At 36.9% G+C, this 26,226-nt stretch overlaps 1 protein-coding gene across 1 annotated transcript in view; it reads left to right on the forward strand.

The window, feature by feature from the left end:
* The first annotated feature begins 4,459 nt into the window (after nt 1-4,459).
* PTPRQ (protein tyrosine phosphatase receptor type Q) overlaps nt 4,460-26,226 on the forward strand; it is a 289,628-nt gene continuing 267,861 nt past the window's right edge. The window contains exons 1-10 of the mRNA XM_082350721.1: nt 4,460-4,621; nt 5,830-5,877; nt 7,198-7,335; nt 7,753-7,888; nt 8,366-8,623; nt 10,220-10,434; nt 13,844-14,033; nt 14,141-14,446; nt 16,029-16,304; nt 19,724-19,993. Of these exons, the coding sequence (XP_082206847.1) occupies nt 5,830-5,877; nt 7,198-7,335; nt 7,753-7,888; nt 8,366-8,623; nt 10,220-10,434; nt 13,844-14,033; nt 14,141-14,446; nt 16,029-16,304; nt 19,724-19,993 (1,837 nt within the window). The 5' untranslated portion in view covers nt 4,460-4,621. The remainder of the gene's footprint in view (nt 4,622-5,829; nt 5,878-7,197; nt 7,336-7,752; nt 7,889-8,365; nt 8,624-10,219; nt 10,435-13,843; nt 14,034-14,140; nt 14,447-16,028; nt 16,305-19,723; nt 19,994-26,226) is intronic.

The following is a 26,226-nucleotide window of genomic DNA, read 5'->3' on the forward strand; positions in this document are numbered from 1 at the left end:
GTAATGAAGCCTCCATAAAACCCAAAAAAGACAGGGTTTGAAGAGCTTCTGGGTTGGTGAACACTTGGAGATTTGGGGAGAATGGCTTGCTCCAAGAGTGTATGGAAACTCCACACCCATTCCCACATACCATACCTTATTCATCTCTTCAATCCAGCTGTTCCTAAATTATATCCTCTTATAATAAACCGGTAATCTAGTAAACGGGTTTCCTGAGTTCTGTGAGTCGTTCTAGCAAATAAATCGAACCCAAGGAAGGGTTTGTGGCAACCTCCAGTCTGTAGCTCGTTGGTCAGAAGCACAGTTAACAACCTGGGCTTGCGACTGGCATCTGGGGGCAGGGGTCAGTCTTGTAGGACTGAACCCTTAACCTGTGGAATCTGATGCTATCTCTGAGGAGACAGTGTCAGATTGAACTGAACTGTAGGACACCCAGCTGGTGTCCCAAGCTTTGCTTGGTGTTATGGAGGTGTCCCCCCCTAAACACACACACACACACACACCTCACATGTTGGAATTAGATTCAGGAACCCAAAAGATTAGATGACAGGGAAAGAGGGCCCGGATTGAGATAGTAACAGCAGAAACCAAGAGGAGTAAGTTTATGCACAGAGTCAGAGTATACAACACGTAGCAGCTCCTCCACTAGAACTGAAGCTCCATGAAGGGGAGGGCTTACTGCACCTGTTGCTAGTCCTCAGTGCTTAGCGCTGTGCTTGCCCATAATATGCACTCAATATTTCTGACTGAATAAATGACTGGAATTTAAATGTGAGGAAGGGGCGGGTATTGTGTTTACTTGTATATTTGCCATGTTTCCACCAGGGATGTGGTTAATGCAGATATGTCCACCCAACTTCTGGTGAAGACAATGGTTACCTTTCATAACAGATACATAAGTAAGACCCCAAACAACACATTTCCTAATAGGGAATTCATGTTGTAAGATGTTAGTCATCTCCATTATTGCTTAAATGACTTTTGTTTGTGTTTCTCCATCTGAAAAATAAATTATTTTCCTTGAGAATAAATGCCTTGAAATTGTACTAAATCTACACTTTCCGTTTTCTCAAAAGAAAAGATCCATGATTTTCTTGAATCTTTCACTTCATTTCTCTATAACTAAGTTCCTAGGTCAAGAAAAGCGTAAGGCAGGAACAAGGCCATACTATTTGATGGGATAACCCTTCAGGAAGGAGAGCTTTTTAGGAAAGCTCCTTGATTAACTTGCTACCAAGTTTATTGACCTAGTGGAGAGACTGATGTAAACTACAGAAGGTGATAGTGTTTTTGATGGCTGCTTATTTAAAATGCAATTGTTTGCACAGCAAATGTATGACAAAAAAGCCATGTTGAAATATATACTTTATTTATTTAATTCACTTGATGGATTTTAATTTTATTTATTTTTTAGACCAGTTTCCTGATTTTTCTATCCCCCCAAGTTTTATAACACTGTATAAGTTTAAGGTGTACAGCAAAATGATTTGATATATGTATATATTGTGAGGTGATTACCACAATAAGTTTAGTTAACATCCTTGATGGATTTTTAATTTGATCATATTTCTCAAAGACTAAAAGCTAATTCATTGGCAATGAAATCGTTTGTGATATATTGCCTTGACACTTCCCACTTTTAAAGACTAAAGATATGTAGGGCCCTCAGGAATTAAAACAACATAAATATAGTTCACATGTATAACTGCTTGAATTAAGACATAGTCTGTGTCATCATGAAGTTCCTAATCTGGCTGAGAATATATATAAATACATAAAAAGTAAATTTTTGTGCTACAATGTAAACAAAGTTCTATAGGAAAACAGAAGTGCAAAGGTTTATGGCCTGTTACTTCACTGAGGGTATAAATTAGGGTGCCAAGGAAGAGGAGAGAGGCGAAGTTGGAAAAGTGAATTTGGCCAGAGGTACATTGTAAGCAACCAAGTGTCAGAAGAGACTTTTAAGTAAGCACCTAAAAAGTAAGCTTTTTTTTGTTTTGTTTTTCAAACCATTCTTATTTATTTACTTATTTAGGCTGCTCTGGGTCTTAGTTGCGGCATGCGGACTCTTAGTTGCAGTATGCAGCCTCTTAGTTGCGGCATGCATGCAGGATCTAGTACCAGGGATCAAACCCGGGCCCCCTGCACTGGGAGCATGGAGTCTTACCCACTGGGCCACCAGGGAAGTCCCAGAGTAAGTTTTTAAGTATGCTCATGTGTGTATTTCAGAAAGATCACACTAGCTAACAGTGTATAGGAGAGACTGGGGATATCAGATAAAGGGACCGTCCAAGTATGAGTTTATTTGCATTAATCCAGCGAACCAATATTAGTTGTCACTCTATTAAGTGTTTACACTTTACTAAGCACTGTTTAAGCTTACTTTTGGCCACAGGCAACTTTTCAGAGATGATCAGCTAGTAAACGGAGTCATAGGATCTGAACTGAGTTTCCAACTCTTAAACAAGGCACACACTTTCTAGAGAGAAAGATAATTCGGTTTTCAGTTAAGCCCATGACTGTGGGAATAGAGAGGAAGTAATCACCCTAAGAAATTTTTTAGAAGGAGAACCAAAGGGATTTTTGAGGACAAACTGGCTTTGAGTAGTGAGGGAAAGGATCTGAGGATGTAGAGTTGGTGATTTTTTTGTTTGGTTGGCTGACCCTCTGCTCAGGAAAGTCTGGGAGAGGCAAGATCATGAATTTAGTTTTGCAAAGATGTTTTTGAGTTGCCTGTGGGGGACATCCATGTGGAAATGGCCAACGCAGACCTGTAAATACTTCTCTGAAGCCCTGGAAAGAAATGAGATCCAAGATGGAATGACTGGGAATCTGAATATGACTGAAAAACATAAAAGTGAATGAAATAACCCCGACTCATGAAGGGTGAGATAGGATGGGCCCTGGGAGTGCTTGCACATGCACCTAGACCAATGTCTTCTCAAGCAACAAAATACATAGAAACTGTAAGGGACTAAAAATAATTGCTTGAACGCACAGATGGGGCTAATATTAACAATAAGATACAAAAAGGCCACAAATCAACTGCCATTTCTGAGGTGCCAAGAGCAAAAGCAGGGTACTGTGCATGATCCCTGCACACAGAACCACCAAGGGGGTGGGCAGACCACCTAAACTACCCCTGTGCCAGACCCACCAATCCTCCCTCACCCCCACTTAAGGAACCAGCTCACCCCCCCTCCCCCTGCAGGAATGGGCAAGGGCACCTGTTTCTTGTACTCACTCACTCCAGCTGTAGCAGGACTCCCAATAAAGCCCAATAAAGCCTTACCTGAATTCTTCGTCCGGCCTCTTACCAATTTCTATTGATCATGAGACAGGCTGGGGCCTGAAACCTGGGATCTGGGACCCTTTGCTGCAGTGCTTGCACCTGGACAAAGCTCTCCTTCCGTAACAAAATGCAAAGAAACTATAAGGGACTAAAAATAACTTCCCGCATGCGCAGCTGGGGAAAATTAAGAGCAACAACATTCACAAAGACCAAAAACCCAACTGCCCCTTCTGAGGAGTCAGGAGCAAAAGCAGGGTACTGGGCATGCACCCTGTACACAGCACCAAGGGGGGTGGGCAGACCACCTAAGTCATCCCTGCATCCTGACCCCTAGACCCTCACCCTATATGAGGAACCAGCTCACGCACCCCACCCCCCAAGGGAGCGAGCAAGGACACCTGTTACTTAATTTCGCTCCTTCCTGCTGAAACAATAAAGCCTTGCCTGAATTTCTTATCTGGCCTCTCATCAAATTCTATTGATTAAGGAGTCCAAGAACCCTGGCCTGTAACAAACATAGAGTCCAAAGACCCTAGTGGTAAAAAAGGCACCATGGGTCAAGTCAATTTTTAAGTTGCAAATGTCAAGGATGATGTGGACTTAAGAAGACAGAAGAACCATGTGAGGGTGATGTCAGGGAAGCTAACAGAAGATCTCAGGATGGAGGAAAGGTTCAGTCAATTCTGTCAAACACTACAAAAAACAAACAAGTAAGCAGACCACACAACTGTTACCAATGAAAGAAAGCGGCTTCATACACAGCCACATTGGATGAACTTAACACAAAACTGGGCCCAGCCACGATTCTTCGCAGCCACGGCGGTCGACTTCTGTTTCTCCTAAGAGGCCAATTTGAGTCCTCCTTCATCGCCCTACCCTTTCCTCCCTTCTTGCATGTACTGTAAGTCTCCTCCACATATAAATGTTTGGGCACTTGCCTCCCACTCCTCTCCCTTCCTGCAGCTTACCGTTTCCATGGAGACCTTCACTTAATTAACCCCGCGGAGAGAAGAGGGCGTTGCTGGCGGGAACGAAATCCACCAGAACAGTTGCGGGAAGAGCTGCAGCGGAGCGGAGGCTTGCTGAGAGGCGCCGGGAGGAGAAGCGCGGAGCAGCCGCGAGGTGGGGGCGATGGCGAGCTCCTTCCCCTGCCCCCCCCCCCCCGCCCCGACCCCGTCACCCCGGCGCAACACGCGGCGCACGAAACTTGCAAAGTGCTGGCTGGCGCGGCTGGGGTCAGGGTCTGGCAGTGTCAGCGGGGGCTGTGCGCGCGGCACCCGGCACCCACAGGCTTCCTCCACTGAGCACCCGTCGCGCTTCGGCTTCCAGGTCCCTGGTCTTTTTCCTTTCCCCACCAGTCTAACCATTCTTAAAACCGCCGCCCTTCTCTTTAAACTCTGTTCTTTTCTCCATTGGTCAAAAGTTTGGGACTCTTTCTAAAACCGCGCGGCCGTGGCCAGTTGCTCTCTTTTTACACTTTGGGAGCAAACCCTGACCGAGACCTGTATTTGAATGGGGATTTGGACTTCAACAGGCAGCAGGGAGCGATCTATCCACTTCGGCGTTCTTATTATGCAGCACCCAAACCTTCAAAATTCTACCTGACAGCTTAGATTTGGGGGAAAAAATTAATACCCCAACCCCGCGAATGGAACGCTTATAACAGGTTGCTGAGAATAAAGAACAGGGTTAAAGCTTTGCAGTTTTGTGGAGGAGTCTGTGGATTGAATGGTTAGGTATTTCTTTTTAACTGGGTTGCATTTTATCCGAGGTGAACACCTGCTACAGAGGATTTTGTAGGAAGAAACCTGCTTTAGAGTGGGCTTTAGAGAGCTTTAAAATTGATCCTGGGGACCTGTTTACTATTAAAATGATATTTTTCAGGTTCAGAAATATGTATTTAAAAAAAATACAGAGGTGTTTATTTTTTTCTTTATACCTTAAGTTGAACGTGACAGTTCCTAAGTCCCCAGGGACTCAAGGTTCCTGGGAAAAGTTATACAAGCTTTTTGGATCAATTCATTTTAAAAATAAATTCAGTTGAAACGAATGTCGAATGTTTTTTCCATTTAAGTTTCAATTTCATCCACTGTATTTGAAATATTTTTTATAATGATGGTATAATTTTAAAATGTGAGGAATTACTTCCAACAAAGTAGCAGTGTGTAGGTGTTCTAGATTTTTATCCATTAAGCTTAAATAGTTTCACACAGTGCAATGTAATTTTGTGTAATTGCCTAATTCATTTTATTGCTAACATCTCCTTTATATTTAATTATAGCAGCTTATAGAAACAAATTGTTTTGCTGTTTGTTATTAGTTGAAAAGTACTGATGTTTTCCAGTTTTATTGGGTGGACAATATTATGAAGCACCTACTTATTAATGCCTTCACATTCGGTTGGATGAGCAGTCTAAATTGAAAAGACATCACATTAAAGTGATATATGCACACACAACCTAAAGAATTTCCAATAGTTTAGTTCTGAAACTAAAAATATACATGCTTAACTGAGCTGAATATACTTTATTTTCCAGATGGAGAAATCAGTTATTCTACTGCTCTGGATACAATATGTTTTTAAGGTAAGACATTTTTGAATGTACTCTTTCTGGGATAATTAGTGGGCAAGATGCTATTGCATTGGGTCTCTCCATTTTGGAATATAAAGGGTGTGTTGAAGACAAGTAACACTAAACATGAGATTTAGTTCCTAAGAAAAGTTTTCTTTGCTAGGCGCTGCACAAATATATGCATATTGGTGGCAGCTGTTTTCACTGCTTGCAAATTGTTTTGGGGGATGATCAGTGCAGAGGGAGAGAGATCAGAATTTGGTAAAAGACAAAGTATAGTGAGGCATTTTAAAGTTGTTTTTGGTAGGAATTTTGATGACTGTATCATTCTCTTGGGAGCTGAATTATTTTTTTTGTCATCTAGGGAACATAAAGGGTCTCTGATAATGTGGTCTGGCTATTTTGCCTCAGTTGCTAACATTTTCTTTACCTACAAACGAACCAAGGTTTTAAAATAATTCAGAGTCAAACATTTTGCACTCAAACTTATTTTCATTCTAAGTGCTTTGTCAAGAATCCATTATCATCAAGGTACACAGTTTGACATGCTAAGAGGGTGTGCTGTGACTTTGTTTCTTCCTTCTCCCTGACCCCAGGATCCTGGTGATTCCTAGTTTGAGAGATATGCATCTAAAATTTCCCTGCTCTTATTTTACTTGCCTTTCTTTTTTTTAAAATTTATATTGGAGTATAGTTGATTTACAGTGTTGTGTTAGTTTCTGCTGTACAGCAAAGTGAATTGGTTGTACATATACATGTATCCACTCTTCTTTAGATTCTTTTCCCATATAGGTCATTACAGAGCATTGAGTAGAGTTCCCTGTGCTATACAGTAGGTCCTTATTAGTTATCTATTTTATATGTGGGAGTGTGTACAGGTCAATCCCAATCTCCTAATTTATCCCTTCCCCACCTTTCCTCCCTAGTAACCATAAATTTGTTTTCTACATCTGTGACTCTATTTCTGTTTTGTAAATAAGTTCATTTGTATCATTTTTTTGGATTCCACATATAAGTGATATCATATGATATTTGTCTTTTCTTTGACTTACTTCACTTAGTATGATAATATCTAGGTACATCCTGTTGCTGCAAATGGCATTATTTCATTCTTTTTTATGTTTACTTGCCTTTCTTAAGTTATTTCCTGAACTATGCTTATAAATAGAGTATCCAATGGATGTTATTTAATTTATGTGTAGAAATCAATGTTACTGAAATATTTTTCAATTATAATTTGGTATATTTTAGGTTTCATTTTTTGTAAATTTGCTTATAAAAAATAACAAAAAAGACATTTTTATTTACCGTTACTTTTCTTTCCCATTTCAGATCTCAAAAAGTTTCCATTATATACCAAAGAATAAACAAACAACAACAATTTTTATTGAATGGGATGAATTTCCTAAGGGAGGAAGTCCTGAATTTTATTTTTTAAAATACCAACTTGTTAATAATTTTGCTCAAAAAGTAAGGCATCTTTTATTTTTTGGCTCTGATAAAAGTGAGCACAGTGTAAATTTGTTGTAACTGAATGCCACATCATAAACAGGAATTTAATAGTCATTGCAATATCTTACTTTAATTTTACTAATATATAAAATGCTAGCATTATATGAAATATCTTCAATAACTAGTTGATCAAAATAATATTTGACTGTTTCATCATCGGAATGGTTATGTATTTTCCTTTTTAGAATTTATGTACTACACAGAGAGCAACTTAAAAGGTAATATTTTATGTAAAAAATAGTTTACGTATGTTTGCATTTCATATTGGAAAAACTGCTTTTTATGAAGATGTAGAGAAGTCAAACCTCTAATTATAATGCATCTTACAAAGAGTTAATAAACATTTCTTAAGCAGATGAATCTCATTATTTACAGAATGTGAAAAGGATTCTCGCAGACCCACAAAAGCTTCCAAAATCAATAATAACACTAGAAGAAAGTGAAGACTGTCACATCATTATACAGTCCATAAAATATGGACAAATTTTAAGTGAAAAGTCATTTCAAACCCGTAAGTAATATGTATGTGTTGTTCAGGTATCTTACCTAATTATAAAAGGGAAAATTTTTTATTACCAGATCATTTGAATTTTACAGTGATTGATAGATATACAGTGGTAATTAAAAATCACATCCCGATCGTATTTTGTTTTTTGATTATAATTTAAATTTCAAAATTTAAAGGAAATTGTAAACTAAAGTAAGAATGTGATTTTCAGTTTTGACATTTAATGTGTGCTAATATGAATAGATAGGTATAGTGGAGATATTACATATAATCCAGATTATTCTTAAAAATCCTATAATGTGGATTGTAATCTAATTCATTCATTCTAAGCAGAGTGCAAGAAACTCCCGTATAGTCTAGAAAAGGTTTTATAGTTAGGTAATATTTTCCCATCATGGTGAATCTTTTGTAATTCAATATCATTTGTGTTTCATTCAGTTTTATTTGAAACCATACTAATTATTCTCCCTGATCTTTTAGGTGGAATATCAACTAGAAATATTAAAACAATAGCAACAAGTACGAGTGTTTCTTTTAACTGGAGTGTTCTGTCTTCCAATGACACTTTAGTGTCAATATCGCTTAATAATTCTTCACAAATTATGCAAAATAATGTCATGTTTTATGAGTGGGATGATTTGAAACCTGCCACCTTATATGTTTTTACATTTGAATTTAAACAATTGCATTTGGATTTTATAAATATATTTCAGAGACTGGATGTTCAAATTGAAACAGGTATGTAGATATTTATTATTAACTTATATATTTATTATATATTTTGTAGATAACTTGGCAGCTTTTAAAAAGCGATTCAGCCAAGTATTAACCGCTGTACACTGCTTGTAAATGAATTAGCATAGTCCTCTTTTTCTAACTATATTATTCTGATATTTGACTGATTTACTGAACAAGCTGGATTTAGCAGGGTAAAGGTAAGAACCAACTTTTTCTTCCACCACTTCTTTTAAACTGAACCAAGTGGGTTCTCTTTTCTTTAACTCTGGCAATGGCTCATATAGATTCCATGGCTTTTTTTGGTGACTTCAGTGTATCAATAAACATTCTCATTTTCAGATATTAAAAGATCATTAAAATCTAGTATAAAAATGTAAATCTTTCATCAGCATATCCAGAATGCAATGGACCCTCATATATAATAAAAGGTGAAAAGTATAGCTCAGCAGACTTAGAGAGCTAACTCGTTTGGTCTCAAGTTATTTTTTAGAAACATAGCATCAAATTATATGCTATGGAATTTAGAGATATTCTAGTCCAGAGTCGTTGGTTTATGGTATGTCAATGGACTGTTATCTCCAAAAAGAAAGTTGTTTTAAGAAACTGAGTCAAATAAATCTCTCTTTACTGAAGGAAAAAAAATATATATATAAATCCTTCATCCTATTTAAAGTTTCTCCATTACTCATCCCTGATCAGACCTGACCCAAATTTGGAATACTGCAAGGGGGAGGTGAATGTGTTCAATATTTTGGTGTTTTCCTATTTCCTATTCCTTCCCTCATATAGTAGGAAAAGATATGAGAAGAAGACAGAGTCATAGACGGCTAGTGGGGGCAGTGCACTTTCTGTGATGGGCTAAGAGTCCCATTTTAATACCCTCTATAGGAATAACCAATGAACTGCAATATTTTTTATAATATTTTGGTAATAAAAAGACAATAAGGTATTTAAGCATTCACTCTCCCCATTCTTCTTTTTCCCCTATGAAAAAAAAGACAACATCTTCTTACATCTTCCTAATATGTTGGGTTGGGCACTGATGAAGCATAAGCATGAGCTGAAGTACAGTTTCTACTCTGAACAGGCTAATATTTTCCTATCTTTCTGTGATGTGTAATCTTGGAGGAAAAGGCTAAGTGGCTGGCCATTCAGTTTTTTCTGGAACGTGAACCCATTTGAAGTCAAGTAACAGCAGAATTCTAAGCAAGCATGATGTCTAGTTCTCTAAATTAAAAAGAAGCCTGAAATATACTTTAAAAGTTCTCTAGCAGTGCAAGAGTAAGGGAAAGGAAAGGTAACTTAAAGTAACTTAGAAAGAAAAACATCTGTGGTTTTGTGTTAAGTTATAATTGGATGATAATTCTGCATAATTAATTCTTACAGCTACTTAACACTGTTTTAGTTGGTGGTAATTCATTTACTACTTGAATAATGACAGCTTTAGCACTTTTATTGGTTTGGGAGAAACATAGGGAAAGTGCACAGTTAATACTATGAGGTTTTCACAGTTAACTTATGTAGATGTTAAAAAATGTAATTATGAAATGCTATATTGCTGAATCCATCTTTAACAAAGCATTTTTCTTTTGGTAGGTTCATGTTCACAAGGATGGGTAGCATTAAAAAATAACTGTTATAGAATTAGCAAAGAGAGTAAGCCATGGAATATAGCCCAGCAACATTGTAAGTTATCTTTAATTTCTGCACACCTTGTGGATATAAAAAATGAAGAGGAAAAAAAATTTATGTTTTCACATCTCAGGTCAAAGAATCAAATAATAATATGGACTGGTCTTAATGATTTGAAGGTCAGTAGATATAAAGAAATATGTATATTGTGATAAAACTGTTTTATCTATATTCATTGATTCATTGATTCCTTCTTACTTTCATTCATTCAGTAAGTATTTATTGAGTACTTCTTTTTTTTTAAAGATTTTTTTTGATGTGGACCATTTTTTAAAGTCTTTATTGAATCTGTTACAACATAGCTTCTGTTTTATGTTTTGGTTTTTTGGCCACGAGGCATGTGGAGTCTTAGCTCCCCGACCAGGGATCAAACCCATACCCCCTGGACCGCTAGGGAAGTCCCATTTTTGAGTACTTCTTATAAGCCAGACACTATTTCTCTTTTTATTTTTCCAATCTCTCTCTGTTTTAGAGTAGTCATCGGTTCACAGAAAAATTGAGGGGAAGGGACAGAGGTTTCCCACATACCTCATGCCCCCAGGCATGCACAGCCCCCCATTAGTGACCTCCCCCACCAGAGTAGTAACTTGTTAGAACCCCTGGACCTACACTGGTACGTCATTATAGCCCAAAGTCTAAGGTTTACATGATGCTGCACTCTTGATGGTGTTCATTCTGTGGGTTTGGACAAATATAAAATAATATGTATCCATCATTTTGGTGTGGTACAGAATATTTTCACTGCCCTAAGAATCCTCTGTACCGTGTCTGTTCATTCCTTCCCCACCTCCTTCAATCTCTTTTGTAGGCATTTATTTCTTTACCTAATTTCTCTTTCGTTTTGGTCTTTCCCAGACCCCTCTTAAATTCATTTGATTCATCTTATCTATTTCTTCACTTAATTTACTACCTAAACCAGATAGTCTCAAATGTTTATCTAGTCCACTTTCCTCTTATGACTACCAGACACCTGTCTAATTTTCCTCTACTTATCCCTTTGGAATTTTCCACGGACACTTCAACATGGCTAAAACTGACTTGTTACCTCCTTCCCATCAAACCTGCTCCGCTTCCTCTATTTCTCACCTCTGTGAACAGTACCATAATATGGACCCCAAAACATGGAGGTCTTCATTTTATTTCTTTCACTGTAGACATCCAGGTTTATGAAGTTCAGTTTCACTAAGAGAGATTCAGAAAGATCTGAAGATTTTAGTCAATACCAGTGAAATAAGGAATGTGTGACATTTTTCTCACAAAATTCCTAATACTATGGAATAGCTAAGGAAATCTCATTTTGGTGAACGTTTCGTAGGAAAACTTGAGACCTAACACAATTATCTGTCTAGTCTGTGTTTTCTTCTTGATGATCCATTTACTTTTATTTCCTGCCATTCAAAAATAAATCTATTCTCCATGAGATATGCTGATCTCTAGTGACCCAAGGCAAGTTCTCTCAGTTTGATACCAATTTTTCTTTGGAACTTTGCATAAGCTTGGGAGAAACTATTGGCAACCTTTGATTGCATTTTCATCATCCTCTTAATGAGCTTCCTTTATCTTTTAATAGGAAGTGAATGAAATTCTAATAAAGCTTCCTCAAACCACAGTTCATCTCAGAAGTCCCCCTCCCAGAGTGCCAGTGTCTTTCCAAGTAGGCCAGTGAGTGTATATATAGTTGTTTCCTGCTGTTAGTTATGGTGGTTATAAACTGTTTAAATTAGAATGTTCTCTACCAATTGTTATGGTTCCTGGTTTCTGTTATAAAGTTAGGTCACATGGTCATGACAGCTAAAGTGAGGCTCTCAAGGCATCCTCGTGGTTGCTGTGAATTTTTCTAAGGTGTCTAAGATACATACTCTGCTTCAAGATTCTTAAAAATAATTTGGGAAGCAAATGAAACATCAAAGTAACTATTAAAAAAAAAAAAACTTCCTTTGTAGTAATAACTGAGTCCTATAGTGTCTCCTAAGTGCTAAGCGCAATTCTATGTGATTTACTTGTATGACGTAAGAGGAAATTGGGGCACATGTGGACAGGCATCAGAGTCTGATCTTAACCACTGTACTCTACGACCTCTGCATGAAGCTGGTCTATTGAGGTTGACATCAGAGTTAGCTGCTGGGTCTTAATCCTTGTGGTAGATTAAGAAAGTAATCACCCCTTTAAGTAAACCCATGCTGAGTAAGTGTGAATTTGTTATTGGATGTCGAGGATAAAGACTGTCTTACTCATCATTGCATTCCCAGCTTCCAATTGGGGTCTTGCCACTCAGTAGGAACTTAATGAATGAAAGATTAATAGTTTCTTTATTCTACTTTGGGAGGGTTACATAGGTAAATCTCACTGAGTTCTCACAACAACCTAATGAGATAGGCAGTATCATTATTCTCATTTTATAGATAAGGAAAAAACTCAGAAAGATCCTGGGTCACATAGCTAATAAATAGCCATGCCAGGCCTTGAACCTGTATCTGTTTGACCAACCCTCATGCCGTAATCACTTGACCATACTGCCTCTGAGCCTCTGAGCCTCTGTCTGTTTTCACAATGGCAGTACAGTATATGCAATAAAGCAGACTCTTTGAGGAAACGATGCTCCTCCATTCTATTTGGTGAAATTGAAATGTACTGTTTTAAAATCTCTTTAGGAGGGAGCGGGTCTCTTTAGTCCTCACCCAAGCAACTAGCTTGGCACCATGCTTGATGTTGGGGATAGTGTCATAATCACAATACGGACATAGTCTCTGTTTCACCGAGCTCATTATAAGAATTATATTTGTTTTTGAGGTGCTTTTATGTGCCTGGCGTTTTACATACGTATTTTCTAAACCTGTTGAGAGAGGTCTTCTCTAAACCATGCAGAGTAGTCATGATTAGTTCCATTGCATAGGTGAAAACATTTCATTTCTAAGAGGTTAGCAGTTATCTGGGAGTAGATAGTAAGTGGCAGAAATACTGATTAGAATCCAGATATATCTTTGAAGCTTCTATTTTTCCAACTCAAGGAGAGTAGCCACGTGACTATCTAAAGATAGATTCATTACCTGTGAGAGTTGAGGTTGATGATATTCACCAGTGGCATCCTTAGTAGAAAGGTAACAACAACCTCTTCTGATGCTTAAGACTTACTTGTTGACTTGAAACAAAATAACTAACATCTAAGGAATAATGGGTCTGTGCCTGGCATTGTGTTGAGCCCTTCACATGCTGCACTGCCTGTGATCCTCACAACAACTTAGATGTAGGTTCTATCATTATACCCATTTTATAGATGAGAAAATAGAGGTTTAATGTGAAATTTAGCAATTCTGAAGACATGGCTAATGAGTGAATGCAGATGAACTCTGTCTGCAGCTCAGAATCTTTATCATGAAGGAAATCCACATAAAAATGTGAAACTGGTTGATGATTTAACAGTCTTAGAAAATGTTATAATATAGATGTGTCTAATAAAAATCTTATACACATATTTGAAGACATGACACTTTTCCTTTAAATTGGCTTAATTTGTACATCTTATTACAGAAAGAAGGTCATCTCACATGGACAGATGGATCATCTTTTGGTCTTAAGAAAAATGAAATTTTTTCTTCTCCACTGCTACCCAAGAATGAAACAGATTGCTACATTTTACAGCAAAATGCAACTGGATCAAACTATTTCTTTACAAGATTTTTCTGTTATGTTCCCTTGCCATATATTTGTGAATATGAATGTAATTATTTTATTAGTATTCTTATATTCACACATCTTACTCTTTTATTACTTTAAAGACAGAATTATAATCTCTAATAAAAATAATTCTCCTTTATATTTTTTCAGCACCTTCTCCACAGGAAAACCTTTTATTTTATGTAAAGGATGTTGGAACAACTGAGGTTGTATTCAGTTGGAATAATTTGAATGGTTGGAATAATTTGAATAAGTGGCTGAAACTGGGGTATAAAATTATCATTAAATATTATTTAGATTATACAGAAGAACAACATTTTGAAAGCGTGCCCCCAAATACTACAGAAAAAGCAATTACCCAACTGTCTCCTGGCCGTGTTTACAGATTTTTATTCTCTGCAATAAGTGAATGGGAGGCAAAGGCTACTTTAAGTCCAGTATTCATTGTTGAAACATGTAAGTTACAAGACATCTGAAAGTATAATTTTTCAAATATTTAATATCATTATTAGCACATAATTCCTGGGGGTCTGCTATTTTCTCATAACATTCTGGGAAATCTCTCTCTTTAACCATTTTAGGTTACAATGAATCTGTTTATGTGTTTGGCTTTCCTATTAAATTAAACACCCAGAAGGACAGGAACTGTATCTTATTTGTTTTATAGTACCAACTAGACTGGTGTCCAGTTCATAGTAGATAATCAATAAATTTGGGGAAAGCTGAATTTTCGGTATGTGCCAATAGCAGGAGATAAACAGACATGCATCCCAGACTTTAAGGGACTTACAATGGAGAGAATTAGTAAGGAATAAAATTGAATGCAAATAAAACTGTATAGAAAAATATAATTACCTAAATTCCCATTCAGTGGTACATTTGATAAATGCTTTCTAGAATTCAGAAGGTGGGTGATGGGAAGACTCGTGGAAAGGAGAGGCTTAGATTCACACTTGAAGGAAGAAAAGCATGTTTTGAGCAAAAGTGTGGAGATAGGAATTTGTAGGAAAAGAACAGTGTGGATTGATTGGAGATCCTCAGGCATGAGGGTGAAATCAGTTTGACTGGTAGGTGGTGTCAGATTTGGGCATGCCAGGGGTCTCTGTCATAGATGGTTGGACTTGACCTTAGAAACAAAGGAAATCCATGAAGACTATAGTTTCTAAGACTTGTTTTACCTTTTACAAACACTTTTAATGCATTCTTTCCCCTTTTGCCTTTTAAAAACAGTTTTAATGCATTATTTCACAGTCTTTATCTCAACCTTTGGAGTAGCTATTTAGAAATGAAAAAACTGAGCTTCAGAAAGGTTAAGTAAACTGACTAGGTTAACATGCTTTCTTAAGCCACACAGGAGTCCAGGAACCCAGATGGTCTTGTTTTAACTCTCCAGCTATTGCTTTCTAAAGAAAGAATCAAAAAGAATGTGTGTGCATATCTGTGAGTTGGGAGGGTAGGGAACAGATATAGGTTTGAGACTGATACGTGCAAGGTGCTGTTTTAAGAAAATTAATCTGGAGGGATTAACTAGGAAAATCACTGGCACTGGATGAAACAGTTTGGAGTTGGGAAACATTGCAGTAAGAGGATGAATGCCTGAGTTCTGGTGATGTTGGGAATGAAGAATAAATAATATGAAGTCCCTGCCCTCTGGTCTGACAAGACAAGTAAAAGACATATATAATGTATGATCACTGAATGCCAGAAGTACCATTGTGGTGGTGCTTGTAATAAAATTGATTGAATGGTAGTGTGTGTCAAACAATTTGCCAAGTGGTTTACCCTCCTTATCTCATTTAATCTTCATAATTACTCCTATAATTCCCATTTTATAGTAAAAAAAACCAAAAAAACAAAAACGAGGCTCAAGAAAATAATTTACTCAGGAAGTTGGAGATATAAATTGGTGCAGGGCTCAAATCCAGTGTTCCTTTTTTTTCCAAATTAGAGTATCATGGAAGTACTGAGAAGTGAGAGATTACTCTCCAAACCATCTCACTAGTATAATGTATTTTTCTGGTTTCTTTTCATCTACTAGGTCCATTATCAGCCCAAAATGTCACAGTTACTCATGTGACCCCAACGGAAATATTTTTACACTGGGATGCTCCAGATCCTGTATCTTTTCACCATTATTTTGTGGCTATTTTGGATGTTGTAAACAATAAATCAGAAAAGGTGTTTGTTGAAAAATTCAACACATCAACAACAATTGGGAATCTAAGATCTTTCCATCATTATCTGATCTATCTGTTCAGTGTAGCAGAAAGAGGAACTTTAAGCTGCTTTGAGAAACCTATTTCAGCCATTACAGGTAAGTGTGGGCACGTTTTGCCTTTTGATCAAAAATACAAACTGCATATTTAGAAATACTACTTTGCCAAAATTTAATTGTGTCGATCCTTTCATAGGTACAAATAATTGGGGTTGAACATTTGTTTGGATGTTGAATCAATGCTAAGCATGGATTCTAAAGACTAAATTCATTTAGATTTACATGAACCCCTTAAACATCTGCGTTGTTCCTCCCAGAGTTCCTAGAAGACATATTTCGTATCATAGCCTTTGCTGGAAAATAAATTATCTTAAGAGATGAAGATTAGTTCACCCAGTTCTCTTTAACAGCACTAGATCCAACAAGTAGATCTGAACATTTAATGTTTTACCTGGTCCTTCTTTCTTTCCTCACGCAGTGTTATGAGTTGACCTCTAGGGGGCAGTGTCATCCCAGGACTTGGCAAATGCATTTCTAATCTCCACTCACCTCCACATGGCAGTTTTTGAATCATCGTCTAGAATATAATCATTAAAGTACTCTGTCTTTTAATTAAGCATTCTATTTACCCCATTAGGTATAAGTCAATCTTTTTTGAAAAGCGAAAACACTATTTATGAAAGTACGTAACTAAGCACATTTTGGCAGTATATCCCTGTGTGTGTGTTAACACATGTATTGTCTGTGCATGTGTATTTTACATGTCTATATGAAAAGTTCTTTGAAATTTCACCAGCTAAAATTTAAATGCACTAGAACTGAGGGAGGAGGAATGGAAAACTTGCACGTGCACAGACGTAGATTAATTAACCTTCTCATATTTGCCGGGAATACTTGGGATTCTTTGAATAACAATAATAAATTGTAAAGTAAGTAATAAAATATATTATTTCATGCTTACTGAATGCAAATGCTTAAGATACATGCATTCACTGTTGCAAATCCTAATCAAAAGTATTTTTCCAGTTGGGTACTAGAGAGCAGATGCTTTCTCTTTTCTGAGCTCAGAGCATGTGTCAATTGGTAAATGCTTGATTGACTCCCTTACACTTTAGGGAGGTGCTTTCATTTTTAACTGACAGGCAGACTAGGAGGATTTCTCACAGATTCATTAATTTTGAAGTCACATTAAAATCTTCCATGGTAGATGTAGAGAAATTGACATCTTCCTGTACTAATGGTGGGAATGTGCAATGGTACAGTGATTTTGTAAAGCAGTTTGGCAGTTTCTCAAAAATTTAAACATAGTGTTATTATATGACTCAGATATTCCTCTCCTAGTTATATATCCAAGAGAATTGGAAACAGTTGTTCACAAAGGAAACTTTATATGGATGTTCATAGCATATAGGCAAAACATGGAAACAACCCTAATGTCTATCAGTTGATGAATAGATAAACACAACATGGTATATCTCTACAGTGGAGCATTATTCAGCAATTAAAAAGACTGAAGTAGTGATACATGCTACAACATAGATGAACCTTGAAATGATATTAAGGAAATTAGTTACATAAGACCACATGTAGTATGATTCAATTTATATGAAATCCATAGGCACATCCATAGCGACAGTAATTAGATTAGTGGTTGCCAAGAATGGGAAAGAGAGAAAGAAGGGAGTGGTGGGTGACAGCTCGTGGGTATAGGGTTTATTCTGGGGGTGATGAAAATGTTCTAGAATTAGATAATAGTGATGCTTTCAAAACCTTGTCAATATATTAAAAATCATTTAATTATATACTTTGAAATGGTGTTTTGGGTACCTGAATTAAGTCACAATAAAGCTTTCAAAAAAAAACTTCCATGGTATGTACCTATTTGTTTAATAGAGGGACAGGAGAAAGGTACATGTGAGTCTGCACATTTAATTATGTCATTTGCTATGTATGTTGACTCTAAACTGACACAGCTGTGCATGTCTAGGATTTAGTAATCCAGTGCTCTTTTACTTTCCTGAGGTTGAAGCAATATGCATTGTTTTCATTCATTATTCACTCAGTAGATTATGTTTTAGTGTCAGGAATTGCAATGGGTACTAGAAATGCAAAGATGAATAAGACTAGTATCGACCTTCAGAGAGCTTACATATTAATGGAATGAGGCAAATTTTTAAAAAAGGCTGATGCTGTATTATAATTGCTATTATATGGCTTATGCTCTCGGTACTGTGGGAGCATAGAGAGGGGTCAGTTAACCCAGACTCGGGGTACAGGGATGGCCATGAAAATCTTCCTGGAGGAGTGATGCACTGAGTCACGAAGGAAGAGTAAGAGTGAACCAGGTGGGAGTGGGGAGGCAGAAGGATGTTGTGAGTAGGGCAAACAGCATGTGCACAGACAGTGAAGACCAAAGAAGAGGCATCTATCTAGCCATACCTGGGAAAGTCAGAGAAGGCTTTTTGATGAGACTGACAACTGAGCATTAGGAAATGGGGAGTAGATTGGCATGGCTAGAGGACAGGGGAAATGTAGTGAGAGTTTAGAAAATGTAAGCTAGGCATACAACATGAAGGGCCTTGATATAGAGAGTATATTTTATTCAATAAAATCTAACTCTTCTGGGTTAATGGAGCCTTTGAGAATGTGGAAAAAATAATGGACTTTTCTCCCATAAAAATGCACAGGCATGGATAGAAGACTCTTTGAGTAATAATAGAACTATAACAGGCTTATAAGTTTTGTAGGTATGTAAGAAAAAAATATCTGAGGCTGTTTCACCATGGAATCTTGTGAACAGTTTTTCTAATTGGACTATTCTGGCATTTTCTGATAATTTTACATACATAATCAATTTCAACACCTAAAGTCAGGCTGGCTCCAATTTTGTGAATTGAAGGTATGGAATGAATAGACTATGGGTCTGACCCAGAATATTTTTTCCTAAGAAATTAAAATGTAGTGTTTAATTGTGTTGCTAAGGAGGTGAACTTCAAAACAGATTAAAAATCACCTTATAGTTTCTGAAAACAAAGTAATTTTGAAAAGCATAGAGAATTCTTTAAAGATTATTTGAAGTAAACTGTTAACAGTTTAAAATTGCATAATTATCCTTATAGACATGAACTAATGATTGATCATTGTACCTGAGAACTATCAAAAGTTTAGGGGAGGCATGTAACACAAGACAATGAGACTAAAAGGAAGGCATTACAATTTCCAGAGAATTGTATAGTAGTGAAAATCCCCAGGCCTGATATTCAAATAAATTGTGTAAGGAGATAAGCCAAAGTATTTGGTTATTACAAAAGAGTATCAAGAAAATTCTCCAATACTTGCATAGTAATCACAAAGACATATTTTTCTCTAAAATTTAGTCCTTTTCAAGACATGGTGACATGAGGATTCGTTACATTTTAAACATGAATTAATATTGAACTGAGATATTTTTACTCAATAGCATGAGTAACGCTGACAATAAACTAAAATATATGTATCCATTTATCTGTTTCTCGAAGGTATTAATCCACCTCAGAAAGTTTATGCTAAACTTGAAGATGTGGGAGAAGACAGTATAATTCTTCAGTGGGGATCCCCACAAGATGGCCACGAGGTCTACATTCAAATCGAATCCATATCAGATAGAAGAGAAGTCAGGAAGCTTTTTGTAAAGGATGCTAATAGAGTCAAGGTTGATCACTTAATCCCTGGAATGACATATGTCATTGGAATGGCAACAGTAATGAATGGGAACTTCAGCGAGCTGGTCACTATTCAACAAACTCTAAGTGAGAATCAAGAACTTTTCATTCTTAACAGATATTTGCTGATTTGGGGGTATTGTAAAATAGTTTCTGAAAGAGCCCTCTGGTAGCAGGTTTTATCTTTTTACAATAAATAGATTGTTAGTGTGCTTCAGGATCTGGAGCAATTCGCATCTCTTGTAGCCTGAAAATGTCCTGTGCTTGTATAAAGGCAGCATTGTTTATGATTAAGATCCTAAAGCCACACTACCTAGGTTTGAATCTGGGTTCAGCTATTTGAGTAACCCTGGGCAATGTATTCAACCTGTTTATGACTCAGTTTCCACATTTGTAAAGCGGGAGAAAATAATAGTGTGTGTTTCATAGGTTGTCCTGACAATAACTGATTTAATAAATGTAAGGACTTAGAACAGTGCCTGACATATAGCTGGACATGTTTATAATTTTTATTGCATCCACAAAGGCATGCTGTAGCACATTGGAGGGAAATATTAACAGTGTATAAAAGGTTTAGGACTAACAAAAATTTTCCATTTTCTTTCTCAAATAAAATTAATATACTCAATAAGTAATTATTGAAAATTTAATGAGGAAGAAAGAAAAGGAAAAAATGAAAAGTAAATACATGGAATAATGTTTATAGATATTTATAAATTATGGTAACTATTAAGAAGGAAAAGAGAAAAGTGATGTCAGAGAGTGTCAACTGAAATAAAAACATAAAGCATAAGAACAGTGAGTTTCAGTGTCATTTGGGGATCTTACTGAGGACTGTAGCCTGGGAGACAGCCTCTCAGAGAGCCTTGAGGAACTGCTCCAAAGAGGTAGGGGGGAGAGGCCAGTATAGCGTATGTGATTTTTGGCTAAGAGGTACGTGCAATCAAGCATACATCTTGGCAGAAGGTTACTGCTAGTCATGAGGAACAGATATATCTCAGTTAATCATTTTAGTGCTTTTCTAAGTATGGGAAGATGTAAGAATATGGGCTCATAAAAATTTTTCCGGAAATATATCTAACTGCTTAAGGGCCTGTTTTGCCTGTTTTCCCAAAGCACAGAGTGCTTCATCCTATTCTTTATCCTGAATTCCTTTCAGGGTGTATTGTAGGTCAGCGACTGCAGTGGCTAATGACTTAATCCTGGTGTAACAGTATGGCTAAGTGACATTCCTTGTTTTACAAGAGTAATTGAAGAGGGATGGAGGGTTCTACTGGAGATGGGCTGTAACAGAAGGAGTTACATTTGAATGGAGGCTTAAACCGTGAGAAGGCACCAGAGCAGAACAAGGTGGAGGAAGGGTACTTTAGGCATGAACAGCTGGCATGAAGGCTGTAAAACAGGAAAAAGCTTGGTGTGTCTGAGAACAAAAAGGCCAGGATAAGTGTTGTGTAAGGAAGAGGGAGAAGGGTAGAAGGAAATGATATTGGAGAGGTAGTCAGGGGTCAGAGCACATAGAGCTTGGAGGCCATGCTTTTTTTTTTTTTTGGATAAATCTTGACATTATTTGGCGGAACAGAGCAAGTTATAGTATATATACAGTATGTGTTCATTTATACACATGAAGAGCATGTGAAATTGGACAAACTCAGGCATACAAATTTAATTTTTAAACATATGAGGAAAAGTGATGAAGTAATAAACACACAACTCAGGGAGGCAGTCCTTTCTGATAGAAAAGGGAAGCAATGGAATGAAGGAAGTTTACACAAATGAATTCAAAGTAATGATAATTTTTTGTTTACTTAAATTAGGTAGTAAGTAGATGTTCTTCGTACCTTATGTATCAGTCATAAATATTTATTTGTATATTCTTAACATTAAATAACAATAATTTAAAGTTGTTTAATCTTGAATGCCACTGTGTGCATCTTTGAAAATTGGGGTTGTGCGAAAAGACCCAAACCCCTGCAGAGAGAGGAGGCTGGAAGGATGAAGATATTTGCCCTTCAGTTATTGAGTATAACAGCACTGACAGCACTAACTTAATGGAGCTCATGGATAGCAACCAATTTAAAACAATTTTATTTGAAAATTTGTTTCTTCAAACACTTTTGCAGCAAGAAAATTAAATTTGTGTGAGAATGTTGAACAGAGACAGAAGAGTAGTCAGTCAAGCAGAGTGACATTGTCATTGGTCCATAATTACACTTCTGTTATCCAAATCTGACTATATTATCTCCTCTTCAGTACTCATAAATAGTCTGTGCTCTTTATTACATATAATATTAATGCTACTTATAAACTCATATTAAAAATTAATAACATTAAATGTTTACTGTGTTCCAAGTTCCTTTCTAAATGCTACATGTAAGAGCTCATTTTATCCTCATGGCAACCCCATGAAGTATTATCAACACTTTAGCAAATAGAAAATTAGGGCAGCTCTTTGAATCCAGGAGACTTAACATTCTATTTACTAATGCATTTGATTTTGGCAATGATAATTAGCATTTTTAAAAATTTATTTATTTATTTTTTTCACACAAACACACTGTATTTTATTTTTACAAGAGATAAATAGACTGACACCAAGCATTGTAAATGGATGACCACAACAAAAGCAACAATTATTGCAATTACCAAACACGAAACACACTCATGCTATGTCATAATATTGACATTCAGTCCAGTAATCCTCCACTGTAACAGCTCCTTTACTTTGCAGTGAAAATTGATTTGTATATTCTTTGCCTCTGAGTCCTTGTGGGATTTTTTTTTTTTATTCAAACAGAAAGTCACAAAAATTATAATCATACTCATCAGTTCACTCAGTCCCATGTAATTAATTTTTTTTTATCTTGATCTTTTGTTAGCACTTTTATGAGTTCATCAGTTTTTCATTAGAGTTCTGAAAATGCTTATTCATTCAGTTCAGCAGTACAGTCAGTTACCAGAAACCTGTACTTGTCAGAGTCTTTTCCATGAATTCCTTGAAGATGAAACCCTTTTATAGGAACATATTTGCAAAAGCATCAGAGTACACCCAGAACTGTCTGTAAATGACAAAAGGCTTAAAAATGACCACGGTTAAAGATTTGATGAAAGTTCATAATAATGTAATTGACAAGGAAATTTAGTTATTTCTGAGATATACATTTTAAAGTAATAAGTAGAATTATGACATAACATTATACCAGAATATATAAGATTTTTAGAAATTTCATGTAATGTCTGAAACATTTATATTAACATATTTCCATACAAATAACCCAATGAGAGTTTAGTATTAATTGTTTTGTTTGTTTGTTTTTATACTGCAGGTTCTTACTAGTCATCAATTTTATACACATCAGTGTATATATGTCAATCCCAATCACCCAATTCAGCACACCACCATCCCCACCCCACTGCAGTTTTCCCGCCTTGGTGTCCATATGTCTGTTCTCTACATCTGTGTCTCAACTTCTGCCCTGCAAACCGGCTCATCTGTACCATTTTTCTAGGTTCCACATACATGCGTTAATATACGATATTTGTTTTTCTCTTTCTGACTTACTTCACTCTGTATGACAGTCTCTAGATCCAACCACGTCTCAGCAAATGACTCAATTTCGTGATTTTTTATGGCTGAGTAATATTCCATTGTATATATGTACCACAACTTCTTTATCCATTCGTCTGTCGATGGGCATTTAGGTTGCTTCCATGACCTGGCTATTGTAAATAGTGCTGCAATGAACATTGGGGTGCATGTGTCTTTTTGAATTATGGTTTTCTCTGGGTATATGCCCAGTACTGGGATTGCTGGATCATATGGTAAATCTATTTTTAGTTTTTTTTTTGTTTTTTTTTTAAACATCTTTATTGAAGTATAATTGCTTTACAATGGTGTGTTAGTTTCTGCTTTATAACAAAGTGAATCAGTTATACATATACATATGTTCCCATATCTCTTCCCTCTTGCATCTCCCTCCCTCCCACCCTCCCCATCCCACCCCTCTAGGTGGTCACAAAGCACCGAGCTGATCTCCCTGTGCTATGCAGCTGCTTCCCACTAGCTATCTATTTTACATTTGGTAGTGTGTATATGTCCATGACACTCTCTCACCCTGTCACATCTCACCCCTACCCTTCCCCATATCCTCAAGTCCATTCTCTAGTAGGTCTGTGTCTTTATTCCCATCTTGCCACTAGGTTCTTCATGGCCTTTTTTTTTTTTTTCCTTAGATTCCATATATATGTGTTAGCATACTGTATTTGTTTTTCTCCTTCTGACTTACTTCACTCTGTATGACAGACTCTAACTCCATCCACCTCATTATAAATACCTCCATTTCATTTCTTTTTATGGCTGAGTAATATTCCATTGTATATATGTGCCACATCTTCTTTATCCATTCATCTGTTGATGGACATTTAGGTTGCTTCCATGTCCTGGCTACTGTAAATAGAGCTGCAATGAACATTTTGGTACATGACTCTTTTTGAACTATGGTTTTCTCAGGGTATATGCCCAGTAGTGGGATTGCTGGGTCGTATGGTAGTTCTATTTGTAGTTTTTTAAGGAACCTCCATACTGTTCTCCATAGTGGCTGTATCAATTTACATTCCCACCAAGAGTGCAAGAGAGTTCCCTTTCCTCCACACCCTCTCCAGCATTTATTGTTTCTAGATTTTTTGATGATGGCCATTCTGACCGGTGTGAGATGATATCTCACTGTAGTTTTGATTTGCATTTCTCTAATGATTAAGGATGTTGAGCATTCTTTCATGTGTCTGTTGGCCATCTGTATATCTTCTTTGGAGAAATGTCTATTTAGGTCTTCTGCCCATTTTAGGATTGGGTTGTTTGTTTTTTTGTTATTGAGCTGCATGAGCTGCTTGTAAATCTTGGAGATTAATCCTTTGTCAGTTGCTTCATTTGCAAATATTTTCTCCCATTCTGATGGTTGTCTTATTTTTAGTTTTTTAAGGAACCTCCATACTGTTCTCCATAGTGGCTGTATCAATTTACATTCCCACCAAAAGTGCAAGAGGGTTCCCTTTTCTCCACACCCTCTCCAGCATTTGTTGTTTGTAGACTTTCTGATGATGCCCATTCTAACTGGTGTGAGGTGATACCTCATTGTAGTAGTTTTGATTTGCATTTCTCTAATAATTAGTAATGTTGAGCATCTTTTTTTTTTTTTTTAAATTTATTTATGGCTGTGTTGGGTCTTCGTTTCTGTGCGAGGGCTTTCTCTAGTTGCGGCGAGTGGGGGCCACTCCTCATCGCGGTGTGCAGGCCTCTCACTATCGCGGCCTCTCTTGTTGCGGAGCACAGGCTCCAGACGCACAGGCTCAGTAGTTGTGGCTCACGGGCCCAGTTGCTCTGCGGCATGTGGGATCTTTCCAGGCCAGGGCTTGAACCCGTGTCCCCTGCATTAGCAGGCAGATTCTCAACCACTGCGCCACCAGGGAAGCCCTGAGCATCTTTTCATGTGCTTCTTGGCCATCTGTATGTCTTCTTTGGAGAAATGTCTATTTAGGTCTTCTGTCCATTGTTGGATTGGGTTGTTTATTTCATTAATATTGAGCTGAATGACCTGTTTATATATTTTGGAGATTAATCCTTTGTCCGTTGATTCGTTTGCAAACATTTTCTCCCATTCTGAGGGTTGTCTTTTCATCTTGTTTATGGTTTCCTTTGCTGTGCAAAAGCTTTAAAGTTTCATTAGGTCCCATTTGTTTATTTTTGTTTTTATTTCCATTACTCTAGGAGGTAGATCAAAAAAAGATCTTGCTGTGATTGATGTCAAAGAGTGTTCTTCCTATGTTTTCCTCTAAGAGTTTTATAGGGTCCGGTCTTACATTTAGGTCTCGAATCCATTTTGAGTTTATTTTTGTGTATGGTGTTAGGGAGTGTTCTAATTTCATTCTTTTACATGTAGCTGTCCAGTTTTCCCAGCACCACTTATTGAAGAGACTGTCTTTTCTCCATTGTATATCTTTGCCTCCTTTGTCATAGATTAGTTGACCATAGGTGCGTGGGTTTATCTCAGGGCTTTCTATCTTGTTCCATTGATCTATGTTTCTGTTTTTGTGCCAGTAACATATTGTCCTGATTACTGTAGCTTTGAAATATAGTCTGAAGTCAGGGAGTCTGATTCCTCCAGCTCCGTTTTTTTCCCTCAAGACTGCTTTGGCTATTCGGGGTCTTTTGTGTCTCCATACAAATTTTAAGATGATTTGTTCTAGTTCCGTAAAAAATGCCATTGGTAATTTGATAGGGATTGCGTTGAATTTGTAGATTGCTTTGGGTAGTATAGTCATTTTCA

This window comes from Balaenoptera borealis (genome assembly GCF_965194805.1).
Source record: "Balaenoptera borealis genome assembly, chromosome: 13".
NCBI classification, from domain to species: Eukaryota; Metazoa; Chordata; class Mammalia; order Artiodactyla; family Balaenopteridae; genus Balaenoptera; species Balaenoptera borealis.